This window comes from Falco rusticolus, chromosome 3 (genome assembly GCF_015220075.1).
Source record: "Falco rusticolus isolate bFalRus1 chromosome 3, bFalRus1.pri, whole genome shotgun sequence".
Classification (NCBI taxonomy): Eukaryota; Metazoa; Chordata; class Aves; order Falconiformes; family Falconidae; genus Falco; species Falco rusticolus.
Genome location: NC_051189.1, coordinates 76,900,393 through 76,928,087, shown reverse-complemented (window position 1 = coordinate 76,928,087; position 27,695 = coordinate 76,900,393). Strand labels below are relative to the sequence as shown.

Sequence of the window (27,695 nt, the reverse complement as noted above, 5' to 3'; positions counted from 1 at the left end):
GGCTTGGGTAGGTATAGCCATCTTCAGACTTAGTGTATGCATCCTCAAGAGACACTTCGCTTATGTATCTCCCAGCTCCAAGTAGAGAGCAGAGAAAATTGATGATGTGGTTTCCTAATCTATTACCCCGACAGGGAATTAGATCCAGAGGGATGTTTTGTTCTCTTATAGGACTGGGTGGTTGAGGGCTTATCAGCAGGTACTAAGGATACAACATCTTGTGTCTGCTTCAGAGTTCGTTTATAGTTGAATATCAAAAGTAATTTCCCTCAATGTCCCTGTATAGCATTATAAATTCATAGCCATGTTTTTCAGAAGGGAACAGCTTGCTGTCCTCTGTAACCTCTCACTCAAAAGAGGGCTGTCACCCACATCTGGTCAGAACATAGTAGATCAGGTTGCTAGGGCTTTACATGACCAAGTCTTGAAAGTGTCAGAAGATGCAGATTATACCATCTCTCAAAATCACAATATCTTTACACATTCATTGAGCGACCCTGCTACTGTCTCTTTTAGTGATGAGGATACACAGCTTCTTTGGGAGATTTCATTCTTCTGAAAAGTCTTTGTGGTTTTTTCCAATAATATATTTTTAGAAAGTAAGTTCTGGCAGAAAAAGCAGTGGGCATATGACTAAAAAATTAGTTCTTAAAGCCACATTCAGTTTTTCTCCTCCTGATTAATCCCATTGCAAGTAAAACTTCTGCTCATTTAAAGACCTCAGCTCACTCATGTATTTTAATAGGGGCATCAGAGAAAAGCTAAGACTTGAGAGAAGTGTGAAAAATAGCATATGCAAGTGAAAGAGATTACTATTGAATCTGGCAATCCCAGCTTTGGTTTTAAGAACTGTGTGTGTGTAAGAACTGGATTTAAAAAAAATAAATTTGTTACTTATAATGACATCACACTTCTTGATGTCTCAGGTACACCTTTGCTGTTGATATCATATGTTCTGAGTGTCCTATCTGCTTCCCTGAGTCTTTGCCCACCAGAAAAAGCCTGAAGACAAGGGACAGAGCCTGGTCTGTTATTGAAGTGTTGATATCTGCAAAGTTGCCACATAGAGTTGTGTTTTGTCTAGTGTGAAAATGGATCCAGTAGGTACGGAACTGAAAGTTCCAGCTCATTTCAAATAGGCCACCACCAAGCATTCACTGAGATTTGTATTTAACATCTTTGGAAGTCCTCATCATTCTCAGCACAATGGATTACATGACTGAACTGCAAGTGATGAACACATGTCTAGCTTGCTGGTTTTGTTCTGCTAGTGTTTGCTGACAAATCTGATTTTTGAACTGCTTTTTGAGGGGAGCACTGCTGGAATTAGCTCACTATTTATAAGCTATTTGGGTTATAGGGGATTGGTATTATCCCTAAAAAAGGGAGAGACTGTCAAAATAAGTGTCAACCTATCCTTTTCTTCTTCTAGAAGTGCTTAGATTTGGATCTTCCTTGAAATCAAAAGAGCAGCCTGTGTCAGTATATTGCTCTTTACTCTTTATTATATATTAGATTTTGCTAAGACACCGCATCTTTCTGGTATGTATGAAATATTCCTTGTTTTAAGAGTATCCACAATTCTTTTGAACATTTTCATTTTCTCAAGCATTTCTTAGATCTCCCTTGGCTTTATCCTGTTGAATCTTCAGTGTAGCTTCATGACCAATGTGGCATAAGCTCAGCAGTCCTGGCCGCATTTTAGTCGGCTTCTTTCTCCACCTGAGATGTTGCAGTAGACCTTTTTGGTTAGTGCATGAGAGCTTTTCTTTTTGAAGAGAAACATCTAAAATTTGTATGAAACTATGATTATTCAAGTATTAATTGATGACATTTTATATGTGGACCATTGCAGTATGGCATGCTTAGAGTCTTTCATGCTACAATACCACGTTAGTTCCAGGAACTCCTGAAGGATTCCTGAGCTTCCATCTCAGTAATATTCAAATCTTGGCTTGACTTTAAAATGCTCTTGTGCTATACCTACGCACTGACAGCTGTGGTCAGAAACACACCACTGGACTTCAGAGTGTCTGCCAACATCTTGCCAGCTGTCTGTAATTTTGATTCTTTTGCAGGGGGTGTCCAGGTTACAGTCATAGGTAAGGTACATTTAGAGAGACAAGGCATGTGCAGAGCTGTTCACATATCTAATATTAGACCTTCAGATGCTCTCTGTGTAGAAGAGGGAGAAGGCTAGGCTTCTAATTGGGCGTGTTTTAAAACATCCTAGAGGGATTTCAGTGAGCATGGACTATATATTAAACATTATGTGTACTTTTTTTTATATAGATGTATGATATACGCATGTCTGCTTATTTAACTAGCTACACATTTAAAGTCAATAGTGAAAGTGCAGAAGCTTAGCTCCAATGAAATCAGTAGAAAAAAAAATATCATTCACAGTTTTGTATGCTTAAATTATATGAAATTACATGAAATAGTGTGCTACTGAAGATGCATTACTGAAACCTGGTTTAAAAACTTATTGTAAAGTATGCATAGGCACTGTTAGAAATCATTACTCTTTCTGTGGGTGTCTCAGAAAACAGGATAGGCATGCAACATGAAACGGTCTTAGGAAAATATTGTGACCGTCATTATTTTGGCTTATACTTTCTCAGGATACATCCATTTACCTGCTCCCTAGAGGACTGAAATGTTTGGCTTGCCTTCCAGCGTGATACTTTTTTTCCTTCAAAGGTTCATTTGGTTCTTGAAGAAAGTCTCATCATATATCATGTGATCCAAAGACTATGACAAGTCCAGAAGACTCTTTTGCAATATTGTAATAAAAAATAGTTACAGGAGGAAAAAAACAAGTATGACTTTGTCATTGTAGTTCAGCCACCCAACACAAGATTTAATACAAAGGGGATTTGGGAAGTATGCAGAACTAACGTGCATGCCCATTTTCATCACTTTTGCATGGCATTTCAGTTTTCAGAACATTGTGAGCTGCTTGATGTGAATAGGTTTGGATGCTCTTCAGTTTCTTTGCAGCATGCAGAGAATATTTGCATGTGAAAATCTGCTGTTACAGCTAAAAACCCTGAAGGTGAATGAATTAATTTCACTGTCAGTGATAAAGCAAGGAAGAAAAAAACCAAGCATTGTATCAACAGTGTTTGCTGTGTGCCAGCCAATAAAAAAGCTCATCGTATGCCATATGCTGACCAATTGGAAACTAAATTTGTGCCATATGCCAAGCATTTGGAAACTTTGTTCAGTTTTGATGTGGCTATTCTGAAGTAAATGTGCATGAAAAAACATATGGGTTTTGTCAGCCAAATGTGTGACAGTGCCATTTCCAGACTGTGCCGTTCAATTGTGTTAATAAAACTAATATTTGTATTTTTTTCATTGAAGTGTACCTCATCAAGTGAAAAAAAGAACTCTTCCAGAACCCAAAGAAAATTCAGCCAAAAGCCACAATCTCCCTGCTTTTTGCTTTTTAAAACATCTTTTCCTTGATGGCTCTGTCTAGGCACTGAGCTGTCATTGTCATGCTCAGGTGGGATGCCCATTTTCTGCTGCTTCGTTCAAATCATTGTGCAAGTCCGACACTCCAGCTGTGGAAGTATGTATAAAAATAGTGGGCTGGCTCAAGACAGAAAGCAAGGGGGTTTGCCAGGCCACTCTCATGTGCAATGCTGTTGTCGCACAACATTCATCAGTCTCTTGCTCCTAATGTTCATTCAGCATGCCATGGACTTGCTTTTTATTTTCTTTCTATAAGGCACTTTGCTCTCGTTTAGAGGGAAGATCCTGAGACGACTCCATTGTTAAGTGAATCTCTTTCTCCCATTGTTCTCTCCACCAGTGAGTGCCAGTGAACCCGAACCAGAGACAGAGACAGAACCAGAACCAGAGCAGGAGGCTGAGGCCAAGCAGGGAACGGAGACACCCAAGGAAGTAGAGACTACAGAGGTGGGACCAGAGAGTGAGGTGGAGCAAGGACCAGAGAGAGAGCCAGAAGAAAGTGCAATACTCAGTGAAAAAGAGAGGCAGAATGAGGAAGTGAATGAAAAAGACAACTGCTCTGCATCCAGTATATCCTCAGCAAGCAGCACTTTAGAGAGGGAAGAGAGAGAGGACAAGTTAACCAGTGACAATGAAACTGGTAAAGTGAAGCTTTTTCAATAATGAAGGGTTTCTGGTGGAAAAAAAATGTTAAATTAGCAGCTGTGTTGTTGTGTTAATTAGCTAATAAACCCTTTGCACCTGTCTAAGAATTTCCTTACCATAGCCAAGTCTGGTCTACTCTCTGCTTGGAAATCCACAGACTTCAGTGGTGTTTCTATGTTTGAGGGACAGTAAGGCCTTGATGAAATGAGGTTTCTTTTGATTCGAGACCATTTTCTTTCCTTAAGATTAATATTTTAACTATTGAATCATCATGTTGCAGCAACTTGCATCTCTAGCTCCCAAAGAATTTATTTGGACTTTCTACACATAAAATGATGAGATGAGGGGCTGTGCTGACATGATTTGTCATAAGATTCCAGATACCTTTCTCATCCTTTTAGTGGAAGAGGAAGAGCAATGAGGGCTAGGATGTTTGTTCGTTTCCTCCAGTTCTCCCATCTTGGTTAGGCTTCAGAAAGCAGAGGGGGATACATAGAAACTGCTGAAGATAGGTCTGGGCTGTCCATCTTTAGCTCATGTGAAGGAGGCACACAAAATAGACCTTGTCTGGAAAAGACCAGTTCCTCCGTGACCAGTGGTTCTGGTCAGTTATGCCACCAGGCACCTGTAAAGGCCCAGTCTTAAGAACCATTTTTCTGCCTGGAGATATAACGACAACCAGAATTTGTTATGCAGCCCAAGCAGGGAGGGAGTAAAAGACAGATTTTGACCTTTGAAGATTAGTTACTCTTTTCCCCTTTTTATAGGGAAGTACAGGAATGTAATGTACTGAGGGCATTTGGTTCCTAAGTTTCCTTAGGGCTGAACAGTGGAGTTCATTGTCCTAAGTTTTCTGCATTCTAGGAAAGAAAAAAGAATTGCTTTACAATGTGAAATTGTCTTGCACTTTCCTGAAAGAAGAGGTATAACTCTGAATCACAAGGATTACCTCTCAGAGATAAACTGTCAGATTGTACTGTTCAAGTTTAAACCCTCTCACTATTTTTTCTGGGAAACATTAAGTTAATTTTATTCTAAATTTAAGAGCTAGCTTCTTTTCGTCTCATTTTCATCATCAAGATTGAGTTACTTAAAATGCTATTGTACTCTTAAAGAATTTAGATGGATATATATGCATGAAAGAGAGGGGAGATATGATGGATGAAGGATGTTGTTACACTGTGGCATAGTCCAAGTGCTAGTAAGGGAGAACAAGTTACAGGTTTTTTCCCCTCATCTTAGTCTGTTACCAATCTGTTACCACTCTAATTAAGTGTGTATGTACTTTTTGTTAAAAGCTAAGAAATGTACCCTGTTACTGAAAAACTGACATCTTAAAATTGACCTGTTACCAGTAGGCCAAAGATTTATTAGGTTGTGCTATGTAGGAGGTCTCATGTAGTGAGCTGTTTGCTCTTTAGCGGGTGAGGAGATTCAGAAAGAAAATAAGAGTGCTTTCTCCATCAGTTCTCACATTCCCAACAAGCAGTTTCCTATGAGGTGGCCCATTGGTTCTGCCCAGATGCATACAAAGGACTAAAGCCTTTGGTCCTGGCTCCTCTTTTGTTAGTCATCCTGCTGAATTTGGCTTCCAACAGGTCTTGTTTCTCCAATAGTATTTCAAAGCTTTACCTTTGGAGAGAAGGGCAGAAGAGGCCAGCAAGGTAGCAATAGTCTTCACAGCAATAATCTTTGATCAGTTAGGTCAGATGCAGGGAGACTTGAGGAGCACAAATTAGAGAATGTGTCTGGGGGAATTTTGATGAGTGGTTTTGCAAAGGGATTAAATCCTGGAAGATCCCAGCTGGTGAAACTGAGAGTGAGTAGGTCATGTAGGATTTGTAGGAGAGGTCCTGGGAGAAATCTTGAACATCTTTGATGGAAAGGCTGGGAGAGCCTCAGCTGGATAAAATATATGGTGTGGGGAAGGAATTGCCTAGTCACATTGTCCAGTGAAACTACCTCAGAGACAAACCAAAGAAACTACCTCAGGTGACAAAACTTGGTGAGAAAGCAATCCCTTGGAAAAAGTCTGAGGAAAAGTAAACAGGTAATGGAAGCAGTCAAGCCTCCAGCAGGAAAGTAGAAGGAAACAGTTTTGGAGGTTGTATCCATCACTGAAAAAAAGTCCTTTTGTCTGGGGTTAAACCCTTGGACTCATTTTAAATGTGGTTTAGAGTAGAGGTGAAAGTCATTGCTGTCCATATGCCTTGTGCGGTGAGACCTGTCACACATTTTAACATGATGTTATTTTAAAGGGGCAGGGAGGAGCTGGGGATCTAGATGTGGATCTCACCAAGGGGGCACCTTCTCAGAGCACAGGGCTAGAGGCTGTGGTAAGAAAGCAACTCTGTTGACAAGGCAAGCCATAAAAGTTACTTAAAACTCTAAAGTATTGAAAAAGTTGGGAGCATAAGGGGAGAAACAAAGATAGAATGGAAGTTTAAAAGAAAGGGCAATTGACAGGTATAAAAGAAAATCTTTAACCACAAGGGGCCAAAAGGAAGGCAGGCTAGCAATCAAAATAAAATGTGTCTAAAAATTAGAGTTTACATAAAGACAATGGACAACGGAAGGAATCCCATACAGGAAATACAGTAATTGGGAAGAATTATCTTTCTCCATGTTTAATCACTTCATTTGATGACATCTGGAAAAAGCGGCACCATAACTTTTAGACACATTACCCACATTGGTTAGCAGTATTATGTTCAGGGAAAGGTAGACGCAGAGACACTTACATCATTTATTTTTACAATTTGACCACTCAAGTTTATTATTTATAGTGCTGTCTCAAACATGGTATTTTGCAGATTATTGTTGAAAAAAAGCAGTAGTCAGAAAGATGAAGCTTCGTTACAGTGACATGTCAAATGGTTGTGATGTGGGAAGAAGGCCATTAGGCTTTCAATGCCATCATGTATTACAGGGAGAGTAACAGCATTTTCTAAACCTTTTTATAAAGGTGCTCATATTCCTGGAAATATCTTTTAAAAACTTGCTTATGCTTATACTCACTGAGTTGCCTTGAGAACTGTACCCTGGGTGTGAAGCCTGCTCAAGATTCAAATAGTCCGTGTTGTGAAGGTGGCCCAGGTACCCAGCCAGAAGGTCTGAGGAACAGCCGTTTGTGAAAGCTCTCCTCCCCTCACCAGTAAGCAGTTATATGTTGACCTTGACATCAGGCAGGAAAGATCTCTTTGATAAGGAAGTTTTCCTTGGGTGGTTCGAGTTTATGGGCAGGTGAAAAGTATGATGATAACCTATTTTGTGCCATCGTTATGATATTTAAGCCCCAGCCTGGTTTACTAAAGGTTCTGAGCATTTATGCACTGTATAAAATGAGCTGGGTTAGCAAGTCCAAAGTGAAACCAGACAGATTTCAGGAGAAACCTGAACCTTGATATCTTGAGTTATGTAGTCCCTCTTAAGATACACCAATTATTTTCTGCTCCCACTCCTTTTTTGAGAATTACTCCCAGCCCATCAAGATTGGGCCATATATCAGCACTGTCACTTATTTCAAATTTGTCAAAGCTACTGCTTGCCCAGTTTCAGATTAATTGTGTGTTGTCCTCCAGTTATTTTCTGGTGGGTTGAAGAGTGTTCCGGGTGCTCTGGGTGCCTCCCCTTGACTCTTTCCACCTGTGTGTGTGTGATTTCAGGTCCATGGTCGCAGACCATTCAGGATGCTGGTGTGAATGAGCAGTGCAGCAACATCCTCAACAACAAGCGGTTTATGCTGGACATGTTGTATGCGCATAACAAAAAGCCCAAGGATGAAGAGGAGAAGGAGCTGGAGGCGAAGGAGGAAAAGAAGGAGACGGAGGAAAGCGAGGAGTCACTCACTAGCCTAGCCAGTAGGATCTCTATCCTTCAGGCCACAAAGCAGGCCAAAGATGAAAGTGTCAAAAAGATGGAAATTGGAAATCTGGACAACCAAGGCAGCGTGAAGGCCTTTGCAGAAAAATTCAACAGTGGTGAGCTGGGCAAGGGGACAGCCGTGCCTGAAGATGAAATCATTGAACAGGTCCCCGAAAAAACGCCAGCACAGCCAAAGAAGGAATCTGACTACATCTGGGATCAGCTCATGGCTAATCCCAGAGAACTTAAAATCAAAGACATGGATTTTACAGACTTGGGGGAGGAGGATGATGTAGATGTGTTGGACATGGATATGGGTCCCGGGGACTCCCTTGTTCCCCCTCCTCCACCTCCACCTTCTTTTCTGGGTTTGCCTCCTCCACCACCTCCCCCGCTGTTTGGATGTCCACCTCCACCTCCACCCTCTGCTAATTTATTGGCTCCTCCTCCGCTGTTCAGCACTCCTCAGGGTTTAGGGTCACCCCAGATTTCTAGGGGTCAGCCAGCATTTATAAAGAAGAAGAAAACCATCCGTCTGTTTTGGAACGAGGTACGGCCGTTTGAGTGGCAGTGCAAAAACAACAAACGCTGCAGAGAATTCCTGTGGTCGAAACTGGAACCCATTAAGGTGGACACTTCCAAACTGGAGCATCTCTTTGAGTCTAAATCCAAGGAACTGCCTGTCACAAAGGTAAAGCTCATATTCAGCTTGTTACTATTTTGCTATTGTATTGGTATTCATTCTGACTTAAATCTAGGTGATTTATGTTGTTTATATGAAAACAGGGGAAATTACTGGATGTGTTTCTAGCTTGGCCTATGACAGAAGATATTCCATGGCCTAAAACTAGAAGATGAGCCTAGGGTGTTGTACATTCCAAGCTGCCCTTCTGTCTCAGGTCTACCAGTTATGGGGTATCACTTCAGATGGGGAATACCAACAAAATTATACCTTTACTTGTTTGTAGCTGAGTGCCAGACCAGGTATTGAAATTGGAAATATTTTCTGTTACATTAATATAAAGGTCATGGCATGATGATTCATATCTGTGTATTTGACAGTTCTTCACTTGGTAATATTTTCCTAATCTTTATGTGGAAAAGTTAAGAGTATCAAACTGGATCTGCTGCAAAGAGCTTACACATGTGCTTTGTTCTGAAGGATCAATTTATCAGCTGGACCAAGTTTACAGCTAAAATCTTCAGGGGTGTTGGGTTTTTGTTTTATACTAGCGAACAAGCCTATTTAAAATCCTTAATTTGGACAATGTGGTTATCCAAATTTTAGGATAAAGCTGGCACAGGAAATACCTTTGTAGCTAGGATTCCCTCTTCCTTAGTGTTGTTATAAATTAAATTCACAAAGTCTGGTGACATGGCTGTTTAACATTAGACTCAAAAGCAAAAGGAAGACTTTTATACTTACATCTAGTAGGAATTTGAAGTAGCATTAAAAAAGTTATTAGCTTGAACATTTGTTTTTCATGGCTACAAAACCTCTTTTTCTCCTAAGCAGTAACCAGTATCAGGGAAACAATAGGTTTTTTCCAGTTAAACTTCTAGTGAAACTCTCTTACTTAAAAAAAAAAAAAAAAAAAAAATAAAATAATCACGTGTATGTATTCTCTGTATGCCTATATGTTTTATAGTGACGTAAAAAACAGTCAGTACCTTGAATATTTTGCTTCTCTCTGGCTGGCAGAAGTTGTTATATATATTATGGATCATATATTATTGTTCGCTTTTACTTCTCTTTGGCTGGCAAAAGTTGTTACATATATTATGTATCATATATATTATTGTTTGCTTTTAATCTGGGGAGACTGGATGTCTCATAGTGTAAGTTCTTCATGTCACTTGTCTGGGTTATTAAGTCAGAATTTTCTGATAGGCGTTCTTGATCTTCTGGGCCAAGTGGAAACATTGCAATTTGAACAATCAAGCACCTCATTAAATACCTAACAAACAACAGGTATATAAATAGATGGCTCGTGTAGATAGTGCCATCTCTGTTCTTAGCTGAATTTTTTGAGATACAGAGGCATGTAGATCTGAAACATATGGTGGAGCAGCTCTAAAAACACATTCAGCTGATTGTTCATTTGGCCGATGCTGAGATTATTTTTTCTCTCTAATTCCTTTTCTGCTGAGGAAGGAATGCTGGTGACGTCGTGGTGTGTTACTCCTCATCTCTCCCCCTGTAAATACAAATCTGCCACAGATGGTTTATAGATGGAAGGAGTAAGAGCCTTTTCTTAGATCCATAAAACATTTAATTCCTCGAATTGAATGTGGAATGATGACATATTTGCCATTGCCAAACTTTAGCTTTGTGCTAAATGCCAGTATTGTAATGGATCACTCTGATTCTTAATCTTTTATTCTCACTCAAAATTATCGTAAAATGTTAAATTGTTGGAATTTTGACTTGTTTACTTTTCCAGTCGTTCACCATGTACGTTCCCAAACTACCTTTGGCCATTTTCCCTCCCTCACACTTGCTTCCCAAACCTGACTGATGCTTTGGCACAGCTTTTGGCTTCTGGCTGGAAGATGAGCGAGCAGGTTTCTTTGAAATTAGTGCAAGTCTGAGGAATGATTTAGGTGACTGCTTTCCTCTTGGAGACTAATAACTGCTCTCTGCATGAGACATTATACTTTTGGCTCTTTCCACTCCATCCCATAACACAGACATAGAAGCCTCATTGTCTCTGTAGACAATGTAGAGACAATGGTGACTAAGGAATACCATAGTGGAAGTCTACCCAGACTTCTGAGACTCCTGCCTGGTTTTAGTGAATACCAGCAAATCGTCCAGGATAGGAGATGGTCTTTAGATCAAGTGAGAGTGGGAGTAACTAAGCAGACCACTGAATTCGTAAAAGACTTGAGGTTTGGTATGAAGATTGCACTCAAATTAGGATAGCTCTCGCTTTTTCCAGACTGCTTGGTTTATTTCCAGGGACTACATTCCCCGTTGTGTCTAGTTTCTCCTGTCCAATGGCTGCAATCCAAAACAGGTTTATTCTATAATATCGTAAAGTCTGACTCACAGCTCAGTTGGTTCAGCTGAAAAAAAAAGATCGTAGAGCAACAAATCAAAAGTCAAATCTCCAGATTTCATAGTAATAGATGGAAGTAGCTGCATGGAAAAGGAGCAGTCCAGAAGGATGAGAGGAAAAGTAAAGTCAGGGTGTGTAGGGGGGGCTTGGCTCTATCTTGTGCATATGCTCTTTCATACAGCTGTAACCAATTTTACTCCAGTTTCTAATCCTTCACTGTGATTTCCACAACACACAGCTATAAACAGCTACTTCCTGGCTCATGAGAAGTTTTTCATTAAACACAATAGGCTGCAATAAAATAAAGTGGATTTTAAATTGTAGGATATAATATGGGAGTTTGCGGGGGGAGATTAGTGATTTTAGGAAAAACTTGGGCCACACTGGACAACTTGCACATTGATTGCAGTTAGTGGAGCAACTCTAGTTGCAGAACGTTTATTTTCTGGAATAGAGGACCACAACATTATATTTGTGAATAGAAAGAGAGTGATCAGGTATCCCCTCCAAGCCAGTCTACAATTTCTTTCCTTCTTACTCCGCCAAACAAAGCGAGTATTTTGGCAAAACACTTCAAAGTGCTTGTTTTTCTGTGAAGAGAAATGAAAACACACAGACACTACTGAATCAAATGTTGTTGTTAAACCCTTCTGCCATCCACTTGGTTCTCATTTTAAAGTATTATTTTGCTGATACCCTGTGGGATATAGTGATCTATCATGTGCCCACAGACACCAGTAGGAGGGAATAATTAAATAATGTATTTTCATGTACACATGTATATACATGCATAGACACATACTCTTTTTGAAAACTTTTCTTGCAATTTGAATAAATGTTAAGACAACTCATAGATGTGGACCGGAATTTCTGAAAAATATTATATATATGTATCCTGGACAAAGTCTGTGGCAGCTGAGTGAATCCATTTTAAATACCCAACGCTAAATTCTTGGTAACTGACATAGAAATTACAAAATTGCATCTTACTATTAATGGATTGCCCATTTTTTTCTATACTACTAATGCAGATTGTTCTACAATTTTAAATGCAGGTGGTATTTCTGACTTGGTGCTTATATGTAATTAATTACTTATATGACCACTGGAAAAGTGATTTAAATTTTACTGCTTCCCATATTAATTAAAGCAAGGAGGTGTGTTTTAGACTATGTGCACATCAGACCAGGAATCACCTTATCTGGGATGGTAATGGGTTTTAAATAACCTATCTGGACTACCCAGCCTTCAATAGAGGCGACAGAGGCCAATTAAGTCTTGTAAAGACCTAACTTCAGAGATCTTTAGCAACCAGGGACCAGATTAGGAAAGTTAAAGCCCTGACAGAATTCAGTCTGACCAGGGACATCAAGAGCAACAAGAAAAGCTTCTATAGGTACATTAGTGTTAAAAAGAAGACTAGGGAGAACATTAGCCCTCTCTAGAAGGAAATGGGAGACCTGGTTACCCAGGATATGGAGAAAGCTGAGGTACTCAATTACTTTTTTGCCTCAGTCTTCATTGGCAAATGTTCCAGCCACATCATCCAAGTCACAGAAGGCAAAGGCAGGGACAGAGAGAATGAAGAACCACCCATGAAGAAGATCAGATTCAAGAACATCTAAAGAACCTGAAAATGCACAAGCCCATGGGACCTGATGAGATGCATCCATGGATCCCAAGGGAACTGGTAGATGAAGTGGCTAAGCCACTGTCCATCATATTCAAGAAGTCATGGCAGTCTGGTGAAGTTCCCACTGACTGGAAAAGGGGAAACATAACCCCCATTTTTAAAAAGGGAAATAAGGAAGACCCAGGATTCTACAGGCCAGTCAGTCTCACCTCTGTGGTCACCAAGATCATGGAGCAGATTCTTCTGGAAACTATGGAGTTTCCATAGGCACATGGAGAATAAGGAGGCGATTGGTAACAGTCAGCATGGCTTCACTAAGGGCAGTCGTGCATGGATGGAACAGTCAGTGGATAAGGAATTGGCTGGATGGTCACACTCAAAGAGTTGCAGTCAACACTTCAATGTCCAAGTGGAAACCAACAATGACTGATATTCCTCGGGGGTTGGTATTGGAAATGGTGCTGTTTAACATCTTTTTCAGCCACATGGACAGCATGATTGAGTGCTCCCTCAGCAAGTTTATTGATGACACCAAGCTGTGTGGTGCAGTCGACACACTGGAGGGAAGGGTTGCTATCCAGAGGGACCCTGGTAGGTGTGAGAGGTGGCCTGTGCAAACCTCATGAAATTGAACAAGGCCAAGTGCAGGGTCCTGCACGTGGGTTGGGGCAATCCCAAGCAGAAACACAGGCCAGGCTTTGTGGAGAACAGGTTAAAAGCAGCCCTGAGGAGGAGGACCTGGGGGTCTTGGGGAATGAGAAGCTCATTGTAGCCCAGCAATGTGTGCTTGCTGCCCAGAAAGCCAACCAAATCCTGGGCTACATCAGCAAATGCATGGCCAGCAGGATGAGGGAGGTGATTCTCCCCCTCTGCTCTGCTCTCATGAGACCCCACCTGCAGTACTGCATGCAGCTCCGGGGCCCCCAACATAAAAAGGGCATGGACCTGTTGGAGTAAGTGTAGAGGAGTGCCATGAAGATGACCAGAGAGCTGGAGCACCTCTTCTATGAAGACAAACTGAGAGAGTTGGGCTCGTTCAGCCCAGAGAAGAGAAGGCTCCAGGGAGACCTTGTAGCTGCCTTCCAGTACCTAGAGGGGACCTACCAGACAGCTGGAGAGGGACTTTTTGCAAGGTCAGGTAGTGATAGGACAAGGGAGAATGGCTTTAAGCTGACAGAGGGTAGATTTAGATTAGATATAAGGAAGAAATTCTTTACTGTGAGTTTGGTGAGGCACTGGAACAGGTTTCCAGAGAAGCTCTGGATGCCCCATCCCTGGCAGTGTTCAAGGCCAGGCTGGATGGGGCCTTGATCAACCTGGTCTACTGGAAGGTGCCCCTGCCCATGGCAGGTGGGTTGGAACTAGGTGGTCTTTAAGCACCCTTCCAACACAAACCATTCTATGATTCCACAGTTCTAAATTCACTGTAATTGTTAATACACTGCAGGTACATTTGTTTCCCACAAATTATACCACCTGATATATTTGTATTTTCTAATTAATTTTGGTTTTATGTTTAATAATATTCAGAAGTTCAGGGCTTATGTTACATACTGACACATTAAAATATGAAACCAAGTGCACTAGTGCACTGTTCCCTAAAGCATTTGAAGTCATTCTCTGTGAAGGAACTTAAAAAGCACAGTCTGAAGTCACCTAATAATGTAATAGAAATTAATAATTGTAGCTTATTTTAACAGTCATACATTTACACATGTGCAATTTCATGGCCGATAAAAAGCAATTTTTTTTCCTCGCAGTAGGGTAATGAAGTTCAGAGTAGTAAAATCTTTCTGTCTTCTTCATCCTTTTATTTATTTGGAAAGGATTTCTTTGTAGCTCAGCTGTTGTTTGCAGAATGGATTTTAAATCTTTTCTGCCCCTGTTTTTTAAAAGAATTACTTACCCCAAGATTTTATACCCCATATGCAGCCATAGCTCTGGAAAATACCTACGTGCTTACGTCCCCTTATACAGCTCATATGTCTCTCATAACTTATTGCTAAGGAGCGAGTGCACTGTTGCAATCTCAATCATCTCGGCGGTTAGCATCATATGTCCCCCAAATGAATATGTCTCTCTTGTCAAACTTAGGAGCCTAAAAACAGAGCTGCAGATTTGAGGCTTACTTACCCATACCACATGTGGGAAGCTTAAATTTGTCTCTTTTCCCTCAGCCTTTTCCCTTCTGCATAAATTCTTTGGAGCTGTGTAATTTTGTACTGCGAAGGACCAGGTAAAAAGCGGTGGTTTAAAAAAGGCTTAGTGCAATACAGACTCAAGAGGAAGCAGTCTGTGGTGAAACCTGCTTGGTTTTATGTGGTCTTGGCCACTAACTGTGGTCCTGAAAATGTGATTAATGGCTCTGGAAGTAAAAGTGGCTGCTTTAAAGAAGCTGCATCTCAGGTCCTTCAGGTAGCTCCCCAAGAAAAAGAAGACTCTATTACTCAAAGAAGGGAAAGTTCGAAAGGCTTCAGGGATGCTTTTAAGGCATTAGAGAGCAGTTCTGACAGAAAAGACATACAAAAATTGAAAACATATGTAAAATTTGCTCTCCTAACATGTATCCTGTTTACTGCAAAAATGTTGTTTCTTTTTAAGTTTAAAAAAAAACCCAAAACAACTCATTACTTTTACAGATCATACACATGTGGTAGTCCCCAACTTCTGTGAACTGTATTTGCCTTCAGTCTCATCCGTGCTCAGAAGTTGCATCATACCACATTAATCGTGTTGGTATGAAGAAAGGGCTGTGGTGCCACACACGTACTGGGCAGGCTGCTGGGACTGATGGGCATACCTCTTCCTGTGCAGGCAAGGAACTGAGCTATGCCAGAAAAAGGCGTCTTTGTAATGATACAGCTGCGTTCCCATTACAGGCTGGCCCACAGATGGAAATACTTTGATAAAATTGTATTTACTAACTTAGCTCCTCCAACGCAGAAACAGTGTGTAGACCTGGCACTAGGGTATTTTCTGACTCTGTGGCTGTGATGCAGACCCAAAGGAAGTGAAGTACAAAGCTTCATGGCCTAAAAACCAATCCTGAGCACAGACTGAGATTCAGGCAATGAGTCTCCTTCTGGACTTCCCCCAAATCAACAAGAGATGCAAGAGACACTACCGCTGTAGACAACGGATGATTCCCTGTTCTGAACAGTTGTATGGACTGCCACATTGCAGCCTGGAAAGAGGGATCCCTTAGTCTTTCTCTTTGCCCCTTTGAGGTGCATCTGTACTAAGGATGCTGCCAGAGCCACTAACCACAGTCCACGTAACAGGCTCTACAGGGACGTCAGAGTCCCATCCCTGCAGCCTGCACTGTGCTGAAACACATGTTTATATATAGCAAAGCATCTCTGAGCTTGCTTGCATCAATGTCATGGTCTTCTCCCTACATTCCTGGGCTTGACAGCATCCCTCAGCCCACCTCTGATAGGGAAAAGGAAGGGGAAACAGAGAAAAGGTGTTTCCAAAAGTTCTTTTGTGTGGAGACGGAGCAAAAACCCCTGCATATGAAGAGCAGAGTCCTCTGCTCTTGCAGCTGCCTGGTATATGGCATATGTAGTAGCCAAAGAAACACCTTCTGGCATGGGATAATGAAAGAGAGGCATCCTGCAGCATAAAAGCGAAGACCACATTCAGCACTGCATTATGCCATATAAATGGTCTGTGAGTCACCTTGCCTAGTTGGTTCACATTTTGCCACTATGAAGATGGGGAGAGAGAGGAAGAAGTTTCTTAGGTCTTCTCTAGAATGGAATTTAAAGCATATGTTGTTAGTTCTTTGTGCTTTCATTATTATTTGTACTGTAGTTTATACTGGAGGTAAAATCCAAAGATCATGTCTAGTCTCAAATAAACTTCGAAAAAGCAGAAGGGTTGAAATTGTTCTGCACCTGTGATGGGCTGCATAGACATAGCATGAGCAGCAAGGTAGAATACCCTTCCTCTGTCAGCCACAGGTCAGAAAACCATGCCACTGTCTCCAGAAACACCTCTACAGCTCCTTTGCCAGTGCCAAAGTTCTATTTATAACACAGGAGAGTATATGGCAGGCAGGTGGGAACCACCCTGTCTGTTTCTCAGCCAGCCACGCAGGCGAGAGGATCAGTGCCTACTCCAGGCTGACACATCCAAGAGGCAATTGAATCCTGGAGCCCATCAGCTGCCCGGCTGCTGCCCTGCCAGCCCTGCACCAGCTGGCCCTGCCACATGGCAGAGCTCTTGCCCGGCAGAGAGTTTCAGGCTTTTTTCACCAAATCCTGCCCTGAACTGCAGTTTCCCCAGCCCTTATGGGGACTTCTGTGTCTCAGGCTAGCTCTGCTTTACACAGCATCTGAGATTGTGTTCTGCTGTGGTTAAATCCTGGAAGCTCATGCTGATACCAGCAAGGATGTGGTAGAAGAATTCAGCTTTTTTGGGTAACTATAGGTGAATTAGATTTACATTCAGTGTCAGCAACCTTGAGTAGGGGAAGACATAAGTGAAAGGAGTGATATTTTTTTTCTAAAACAGGCTAGAGGAATAATATTCTTGTTCTCTTCTTCACCAAGAAAACTGCTGCAGATGGGAAGCGACAGGAGATCATTGTACTGGACTCAAAACGAAGCAACGCTATTAATATTGGCTTGACTGTGTTGCCTCCTCCCCGCACTATCAAGACTGCTATTTTGAACTTTGATGAATATGCCTTAAACAAGGAAGGAATAGAGGTAAGAAAGAATAGTCAATGTCTTCAAGTCTCTGTTTTCAATGTTTCCTTTTTTTTTCCAGTGTTGCGCATGGTACAAGCCAGACTTCTTTGGAAAAGAGAAAAGGGGATATATTCTATCATGGCTGTTGAATCTTGTCAAATCAATGCAGTGTGCTCAGAAGCACATAGAATTCACCCGAAGTTGGGCATGCTCAGTAAACATGGATTCTCTGCTTTCTTTATGTCTAAATTTGATTAACAATGGTGTTAATTGCTGTCAAGATTTTCAGAGTATTATCTGTTCCTCTGAAGCTTGGCTGAAATATTGTGAGCAGGAGGAACAGGCAGTGAGTTACTAGAGCTGATGCAACTGGTACAGGGTTTAATAAAGTTCATGCCCAGCTAGCTGTCGGAGCCATTCTAGATTGTATATCTAATGGAAAACAAATACAGTGACTACTTCTGCTCAAAATAGCATTTCTGTGTTACTGTTGTTTGAAGAAAAACAGTTGGTATAAAGATTACAGATGATGTAATTTTTACCATTCCATGTTTGACTCTGCAGATATTCTTACTGAGATCCAAGATGAGCTCTGTTTATTTTTTTTATCAAAACATTTTTCTTCTATGAAGTGTAAAAGAAGCCTGCTGTTCCCCTGATTTTTTTTCATTGTGGTTGTATTAATTGCAAATCTTTTTTAAATAAGCCTGTATCATCTAGTAAGAGTAATCTGCACGGCTACAAATCTCAACCAGGGACTGAGCTGCAGAGGTTGTGTATTGATTCACAGTCACCTTTCAGTAGTTTGGGGCTGTGTTTCATGATTTCCCTCTTTCCACCTTCACTGTGCTGACTACAGAAGAAAATGAGAAAAACTGGCTGGAATAGAAATGTAGTTGCCAACAGTTACATGTAAAAGAAATACTAAGGCAAAAGATTGTTCTAGCTAAAAGACAAGGCCTGATTTGTCTCTACAAGAATGTTTTCTTTCCAAAGCTATATTAGTTATTTTATAGATACATATCTAGATAGATAGATAGATAGATATAGATACCTTACTCATATTATGAAGGTGAGAAATCAGGCTAAAAAAGTAATTTTTCATGACCCAGCCCAGGTATCCACCACTGAAGTTTGCAGTAGTAAGCTTTAAAGTGTTGGAGAGAAAGAAGTACCCCTCCAGCCAAGCTAAACTCACAGACCACCAGTTAGATCTCAGTGCTGTAGGCAGTGTTTCCGTAAAAAGTCCAATGTGAAATGGCTGATAAAGAAGGACACACCTTCATTATCTTCCATGCATCATCTCCCTTGAATTGTGTCCTTCTCTGGCATGCTTAACAGAAGTTCAGCTGCTCTGTGCCACTCACCCTTTCCAGTGCCAACGTTTGTAGCTGGGCTGTCCATCTGCCAGCCACCTGTGGTGTCCACAGTTCTGAGCGCTTTGTACCACCACACCCTCCTTTGGGTGGTCTTTCCATTAGCTGCCAGAAACCCATAATTTCATTTAAAATATGTATGCAGGCAGGTTTCAAACTCAAGAAATCAGAAACCAGGAAATAATATGCTGTTGATATACTTGCCCAGTGCTAAAGAAAATGGGATTTCTGAATTCTGTGTCCACAGCTTTAAGCTAAGGATGTGAGTAATCCTGATGTGATCATTCAGATATTTAAATCAAGAGAAAGAGTAAATGAAGCAGAGCCCAGGTACTTTGAGCCTTGAGGGATGAAGCCTTCATTGTTTGGGAAGGATGATGTTCATGGGGAAAAGAGGTTTTTTTCCTCACTCTTCCATATTTATTTACTTCTTATCAGGTAAAACCCTGCACTGAATTCAGATTCCCTTCCCCAATCCCCAAGTTGCAGATTTTTCTTATAGCACATTGTTATAGAGTCAGACAGACATTTATAGTGAGCTAGAAGTCTGGGTTAAGCTATGCAGAATTGGCCAAGAGGTGCACAGAGAGATACAGAAATGAATCATTGTGAGTCCCACTGTTTTCAGCAGAGCCCTGCCTTAGTTTTCCATACTGCCCCTTTGATCTACAGTGCAGACAAGCTTTGTTTCCTATTTCTGTTCTCCCCTGTATCCATCTGTTCATTGGCTTTAGTCTTAGAGTTAGCCTGGAGGGAAGAGGGGTTGTCTTTTCAGTCAAGATTTTTAGAAAGTTTACTGGGGTTCATATCTATGGTACCTAAATATTAGGAATTAATTGGTAGTGATGATGCATGAATAAGTAATAGTGTAAGCATCAGCTTCATTTATATAAAAGACAGAAAATAAACCAAATTGTTTGTTATATAGTGACCCACTAAAAGCTCCACTATTGTCCTACATCCTGCTGAATGATGCTTTATTTGTGACATGTAACTCTTGTTAGTAATCCATGCTTTGGTTTTTTGCTTCAAATATGTAACTAAGGAGAAAAAAAATCACAAAATATTTTAAAGCCCAAGTATTTATTCTACCTAAGTATGTTACGTATTTTTAGGCCATGTGTTTGAAGTGGTTAGGTACCCCTGAGCTGTTAAAAAGGGCAGAAAATGGGGACATACTGCTAGAAAGTCAGATTTAGTTCATTTAGTATGCAGAGCAGGCCCTGTTAGAAACGTATTTTCGAAGGAATGCACAATATGTGTCTGCAAGCATGTGTCAATCCAACTAAAAAAAAATTTGCCACCTTATGTTTGCCAAAGTGGTTGTGTTTTCCTTTCTTTGAAAGCTTGGCATTTATTGTGTTCAAACAACTTGGAGCTCGCTGCAGGATAAAGAACTGCCTGCTTAGCATGGATGAGGACATTCTGTGAGCTAAGCAAAAGAGGCGACCTTAAAATCCTGGCACCCAATTTTTATGAAGTGTATCATGGGCAACTACAAGAATAGAGTCTACCAAACCAGTCCTTGGTGCTTGTCTTTAGTAAAGGAAATCAGTGGGTCCCTCTGTAGAGTGCTCCTCAGTAAGTGACCCCAGCTCAAAATCAAATTATACCACACAGTATGATTAATTTAGCAGAGTAATGGCGTAATGCTGTGAGAAAATTAAGGTGGGTTGCTTTGTGCTTTACAATATAGCCATGTGATGCTACACAATATTGATTGTATTGGTAGGTATGGCTTTTAGTAAAACTACTCGAAATGAAAAAACTCTGCAGGTATGCTAAGCCCTCCATACCCACGTTTGTTAAGTAATTTGAAATCCAGGGGTCTGGAGTGGCTAGGTAGCCCTGTGATGTAAAAAGGAGTAAGATATGAGAACCTGTTGTTAAAAAGGTAGATGATGACATGTATAAACAAACACCAAATTTGAATTTTGGAAACTATCAATGCTAACAAACAGCAATGGCTGTCAGTTCCCAGTTTACAGGGATGGCTATCAGTCATTTTAGAGGAAGTCCCTTCTCAGAACTGGATCATTTTTGGAAGACTTGAAATAAAACTAGTGCAGGCGGCTTCACTTGCTGTGGAGTCCTGACCTTCACATGCTTTTCTATTTTGTTAGAGTTTCTGCAGGTAATGCAAACCATCAATGTGTCTTATTAATATCTGCCTGGAAAGCTGAAGTGTGAGAGCCTTTTTGGAGCTGAATTGTCTGCTGAGGCCTGTCAAATATCCAATGAAATACCCACTAATGTGTATTTGGTTGTACAGCTTACGAATTAGTGGGCCTGGAGCCACAGAAAGCTTTGGACCCAACAACAACCAGATGTTTAGTTTACCAATTTTTTCAGGCTCCCATTCACCTGGTAAAATCAGCTGAACAGAAATATGAAAGCCCAGGCACCCCTGCAACCACAGCACCACTGAGAAGCCCCATTATCTCTTCAAAGAGATAATTTAAGCACCTAATTTCTGCAGAGGCTCCAGGCTACTTGCAGTCCCTGGTTAGGTGCTGCCTTGTGTCCTAGACTGAGGCCTATAACCCTCAGGCATATGGGGTTTATAAATTTTGCCCTGTGAGTCTTGTAAGGCTTTCCTCTTAGAAATTTTTGGAGGTCATACATCAGGACAGCCGAGTCCAGGAAATAGGCAGTTTGATCCCTTCGCTGAAAGTTCAAGTGAGTGGCTGGGTCCAGCAGTTCAGGAGCAGAATAATGAGGATCCATTATTTCAGGTGAACAGGATCTCCAAAAATTACTTCTTCTCCATGCAAAGATTTCTGCACTGGTTTTCTACAGTATATCAGTCTCTGGCCCAAATATTTATGTGAGAATGCATAAAGGTGAAATATATGTATCACACATGTTAAAGGATATGAACTCAGGGTTTGTTGATAACCAGTTCTTCTTTAATAGACCTGAAGAAAGCCATAGTGGGTAGAGCATTACAAACTACTGCTTAGATTCAAAGCTATTTGTGATTTAATACTCACATCAAGTGCCAGTAACCTTCTGCCCTGCTGTGTATTTATGCTACTTTTACTGTCAGTGGTTTAAAAAATAATAATAATAATAATAATAATAATAAACTGGCAAATGGTGTGCTCATCAGATTCCAGTGCTGAACAAACGGCTCAGATTAATCATAGAGTGGAAAACAAGAGTAGAAGCATGTTACTAGTTGCTCAAGGGCACTCCAAGGATGATGACCAGCAGGGTCAGAATTACTTGCCCGAGTGGATTAGAAGTGCCGGTGAGTAGGTGGTTGCTATGGGGGCAGTTGCACCCTAGATGGTGTGAGACCTGCCAGCAGCTCTGGTCCTGTTGAGGCAGGGCTTTCAGCAGTGGGGTGATCCTTGGCAGCTGGCACCACAAGTACAGGCTGCTTCGCTTGGCATTCTCTGTTTCATATACTATGGTACACAGCACAGCAGCCTTGCAGCGCTTGGACTCTGATGCTTTTTGTCTGCTACATCTGGCTTGTGATGTTTACATAAAGCACAAGGAGGAGGAGAGTCCCTTTGGAAATAAAGCTTACTCTTTATTGCTCTCTTTAAAATGCCCGAAAGCAGTACAGAATCTCTGGAGTGAAGGCCCTGCATCACCACAAAATACTTGTGGGATCCCTGGGTAGCTGCCAAAAGTCCTAGTTATTTGTAGGAGGCAATTGAGAATACTGCTGAAGTGTTAGCCTTCAAAAATGCACCAGAAGCGTTTTTACATCCATCACATGGTTACTGCTGAACTCTCCATGTATGGATGTTCACATGAGCCTATTTGCAAGCTGCCCTGGCTCAGCTGAGGGAGTGTTGGCTTCTTCTTGTTGTTGAAGAGAGGACTAGGCACTAGGAGGCCTGACTTCTTCAAAGGACACTCTGCAAAACACCTTTTCTTATGGGTTTCAGACTTGGTCTCTTTTTTTATGATGAGTATTGCTTAAGGACTGAGAAATGCCTTGAAGCAACTACTTATAAATCTAGTATGATGTTAGATATGACCTAAGTTTCAATGTGTGTGTATGGATGGGTGGGTGGGTGAACGGACGGATGGATGGATGGATAGCCCATCTCAAAATCAATACACAAATGTTATCAATCAGAACAAGCGTACATCACGAGATTTTCCAAACAGTCATTGACAGGGGAATTAAAAGCATCAGAATGTATTGAGGGATTTTCCTCCTCGGCTTTTTTCCTTAGGATATTGGTTTATTAAGGTAGAATCTTGCAGTGTCCAAGTAAGGAGGCTTTTTTGGTGTTTGTTTTTTTTTTTTTAACTGAAAGGCAGAGCCAACATCAACAGAAAGAAATGCTGCTTAATTTATGTTTATGGAAGTCAGCATAAGAAGGTGGACAGCAATACAAATGCTGTGGCTGAAATTAAGTCCCAGTTCAACAAACAGAATATTACTTGCTTGCTTAACTTTTGTTCTTTGCCTGATTGACCAGGAAAAGTCCCTTATTCTCCACACTTATCTCCAGCGCTGTACAAGCAGGCAGATGAATTATCGGTACTGGAAGTGGGCAGTTGTGCTACTTTGATGAATGGGCTATGTCCAGCACTGCAACAAAGCTGTAGTTTGGATTGGCAGGTCTGATAGCTCTTTGGCTTTATTTTTATTATTCTCTCCTCCCCTCCAAAACAGCCTCTATCATTATAGAAGGCTACAGCAAGAACATGTCATTTCTCAGATGAATAAACTAAGTGGTCTTGAAAATCTACTGCTTTGTTTTAATAGGCATTGATCAGCAGGGTAAAGACCTAAACTTATCTGATGCCTTTATGTTGCTTTGCTTTTCTTTCTGATTTTAAAATACATTTATTATGTTACAACTAATTAAGAAGCAGTACTTTGAGAAGGAAAGCTGCCACATGTAAACAAACATGAAAAATCCAAGAATTAAAGGCAAAATGGAAATGTTTTGAGCCATACCAATGGCAGAAACTGGAAATATTGAGTTCCATTTTATCAATATTTTAGTCTTTTCAGATCAAAAGAGAAAAAAGCCACATGTTATACAATGCATAACTCAACTTTAAATTCAGTGCCTGTTCCTTCTGGGACAACTTCCTGGGAAGCTGTTTTCGGTTTGGGTGAAATTTTTCAGAGTAACCTAATAAGCTGCAATAGTTGTTAAGTTTCATAAAAAACAAAAAAGATTGAACAAAAAGTAATAAATTATGAGAACAGCAAGGGAGTAGGGTCCTCAAGTTATTTCTGTATATCTTCAAGTACCCTGGAAGATCCATAGATATTGAGGCTAGAAGGACCTTATTATCTAGTCTGACCTCTAAATCACAGGCCACACAACTGCCCTCCTTCTACCCTCACTGCCATATGTAACTTGCAGAAAGATGGTTGGTTTTCACTTAGGTATATGAAAGATGAGGAGAGCTGTCCTAACCCATCTCCCTGTGTCTCCTTCAGTGTTTCATCCTATGATTAACCCTATCTACTGAGTACAAATTTAAAAAAAGAAGAGGCAAAGAGGCATTTTAATACAGATGTGTTTTTCAACAGACTGCATATGCTTGAGATAGCAGACCTTGCTTTGCTTTCTTGTGCAGTGGGTTAATTCTTCGTTAGTACAGAGCTGTCCTGATTTACCAGCCAGGGTGTTGAGGACTTCTACTGTTGCAGCTGTGAAGTCACCCCACGTCCAACCCTTGCATGCCTCTCAACCCTGCTGCTGACACTTGCCTTTTTCTCTCCCTTTGCAGAAAATCCTGACCATGATCCCAACTGAGGAGGAGAAGCAAAAGATCCAGGAGGCACAGCTGGCAAACCCTGATGTTCCCCTGGGCAGCGCCGAGCAGTTCCTTCTCACCCTCTCCTCCATCAGCGAACTCTCTGCCAGGCTCCAGCTGTGGGCTTTCAGGATGGATTATGAGATAGTGGAAAAGGTGAGAGGGAAAGCAGGGAGGCAGGGGTGGAGACTCTTCTGAGGCTTTGCTTAATCTTTGCCTGACCTTATTATTACATGAGCATATGTTTTGAGGAAAGGGTAAACGGGTCACTTTTGTTTCAGTGGCCAACCAGGAAACAGCTAAAATGATCCTTCATAATCTGTTCCTTCTATAAAAGAAAATTAGAGATTATGCCTTCCTTCCTTTTAATTAGTTGGTAATGAATTGAAACAAAGAAGAGGGCTAAATCCTTACCACATCTTCTCCAGATGTTGTTATTCAGGAAATTCTTACTTCAGACCAGTAAGGTTTTTCTTTGGATAGAGACTGAATTAGGACTACAGCATTCAACCTTATATCATAAAATGAGAATATTGATCTTACATCCATCTGAACAAAGAAAAACACCATCCATTAAGGGTTTTTTTCTGTCTGTAACTCTCAAAATTACAAACAAAAGATAAGACATCCTTCAGGGGTGTTCTGTTCAGTTCAGTCACAGACAGTTGTTGCCACCTTCTTCATGGATGGCGTTTATTCAGAGAACACTGTAATTGGGTTGTCTGTCAGGAATGATGGATCACAGGCAGAAATTTCAAAATGACAGCATGTAATTTTGGTGCATAGGTGAAACAGAATGGAACTGTGTAGGTGATTTCAGCTACTTGCTGACTTTCACAAGCTCTTCCAGGAATCTCAGTGCAGGAACATTCTTTTGGTGCATACTTCATACATTGCTCTTCAAGCAGCTCTCTCCTGCAAATATGAATTTTGTATGTGTGTCTGTGCACATACATGTATATTAAAAAATTGGTATAACTTCATGTGATACGGATTCTGAGAAGACAGACATACTTCTGAGAATGCCTTACGTTTACCTAGCCATTGATATTTAACAAGTTATACAACAGTGGATTGATTTGCAGGTGATACTGACAAGATTGCTCAACCTCTGCTTAATTTTCTTAGATTTTAGGAAATGCAATTGCACTCATGTTCAGGACTTTTTAGATAGTGACATTTTAGTATTAGACATTTCCATTTCTGACTTGTAAAAGACAAATTAGTTTTATCTGGCCTGATATACTTTTTTGCCAGTTTTGGGCTTGTTTTGGGGGGGTTGAGGTGGTGTTGTGTTTGTTTGCTTCTTTGCTATGGTACAGCTATTTATTCTGCTTTGAAGTTACTGCAAGGCTAAACTGTCCCTTTCATGTAAGCTGAATTAGCTCTAGCTGTTAATCTACCTGTATACTTAGAATTTCTAGCCAATCAAAAAGTAACATGTGAAGCACTGCTAAAAGCTAAAGAAATTCTGATAGTTTTCTTGTTGCTTATCCTATAATGTTTATGCCACAAAGTTAATAAATTGCCATTTAAAATCCATATAGAATGGATGCTAGTATGAAATGTCTCACATCCAAAATTACTCAAAGAAGCAAGAGCTGGAGTGAAGATAGGACCAATATTTTTATCCCTGTTGAAAGGTGTATAGGCCTAAGTACTGTACTTACCATAAAATGGTACAGGAAATAACATATGATAACTCATAAAATTAGAGGAGCACGTGATAAGAAGCCTATCATAGACAGGACAGACAGCCTGGGTTGTAGTCGGGTGAAGAGAAAAATATGGTATCAGACATCAGAGGTACAAGAGAGAAAAAGCAGTTGGGTCTCTCCAGTAAGAAAAGGTTGAAGTCAGAGTTTAAGTTCCAGATGACCCATAAACATAAGTGTTATATAGATTGAGATAAGATACCATGAGCATATTCAGTTAAGAAAGTAAGTAGTTTGTGTTAACAATTATGTTAATAGAGTCTCATGACCTGTTAACATTCTTCTGTTCTTGAAATTATGCTTTTGTAGAAGATTGTTCTGCAAATGGGCAAACCCTTCATGAAACTTAGGTGCCAAATCACTTACCTCCACAGTTTTTTGTCATTTTTTTTGTCCAGCACTTGCCTGATCTTTTAAAAATCTGGTTTAAAATTAGGACAACTCACAACAGTTCAGAATGGACTCATTTATCAAGTCACAAATATATTTTCTGTAAGAAATGAATGAACCTTACTGTTATTTCCAGGAGGCTGGAAGTTTTATATGGTTCATTATATTAATAGAGTGAAATACCTGAGTTATGGAAGTAAGGTTGGAAGTCTCATTCATGAGACTCTTTTGCTAATCAGCCAAGAACAGTTTTGCCTAAGTAGGTCTTAGCTTCAGCTCTGACAACCTGAAAGAAAAACAGCACAAAATTGTTCCAGAAAAGGGTTAAGTGAGATATTGTTCATGTTTGTAGAAAAGCTTTCCAGGCATAATGAAGGAAGTCATCTTTCTCAAATTGAATTTGATTAACTAAAGCAAGCCAGGGTACAGCTGTAGGGAATAGCCTCAGACTGTGAGGGGCTGAACTGGCTGAATGAATACTCATTCTTAGCTCCTTACAGGGAAGGAAAAAAAAAAAAAAAGAAAAAAAAAAAAAGAGAGAGAGAAAAAGGAAAACTCTTTCCAAATTATCTGTTTGATAATGTGTATACTGTTTTGAAATGTTAACATGTGTCTAAGGTACTGTATGCCTACTGAAGGTCATCAGTGGAACAATAATTTTCCTCACCTTTCTTTTGGTATCATATTTTAAAGGCACAGACAAAAGAGGCAGAGTTTCAACTTTAAGTCTTCATTTTCAGACTTGATTGCTCTGAAAGATTACAGTGTGTTACTACTAGTTCTTTGTACTGAACTATTTATGATTCAGATGCTGTCAAATTTCATTATCTCAAAGGGAGTTTAAAGGTCTTAGAAAGAGGAATAGAATCTTTAGCTGTCCTAAATCAGATTTTTTTTTTTCTTCAGGTCACGGTGGGCAAATATATCCTTATTGCTGACAACTTTAAAAGATCATAAATGAATATAAGCAGGTGTAGAAATGAGAAAAGTAGAACTGGTAAAGAAAGGGGCTTGCTTCAGTTTCTCTTCCAAGCAGAAAGATTAGTCCTGACTGTAGTCTCCCTGGTGGCAATGTGCTAGAG

The 27,695-nt window shown here is 40.4% G+C and overlaps 1 protein-coding gene across 3 annotated transcripts in view; it reads left to right on the top strand.

The window, feature by feature from the left end:
• The window catches only part of FHOD3 (formin homology 2 domain containing 3), a 417,165-nt gene that overhangs the window by 341,669 nt on the left and 47,801 nt on the right, over positions 1 to 27,695 (top strand). For 2 of the 3 annotated variants that reach the window (XM_037381205.1, XM_037381207.1), the window contains exons 16-19: positions 3,824 to 4,123; positions 7,794 to 8,683; positions 17,244 to 17,402; positions 24,482 to 24,664. In XM_037381205.1, the coding sequence (XP_037237102.1) occupies positions 3,824 to 4,123; positions 7,794 to 8,683; positions 17,244 to 17,402; positions 24,482 to 24,664 (1,532 nt within the window). The remainder of the gene's footprint in view (positions 1 to 3,823; positions 4,124 to 7,793; positions 8,684 to 17,243; positions 17,403 to 24,481; positions 24,665 to 27,695) is intronic. The other variant, XM_037381206.1, reaches the window with a different exon arrangement.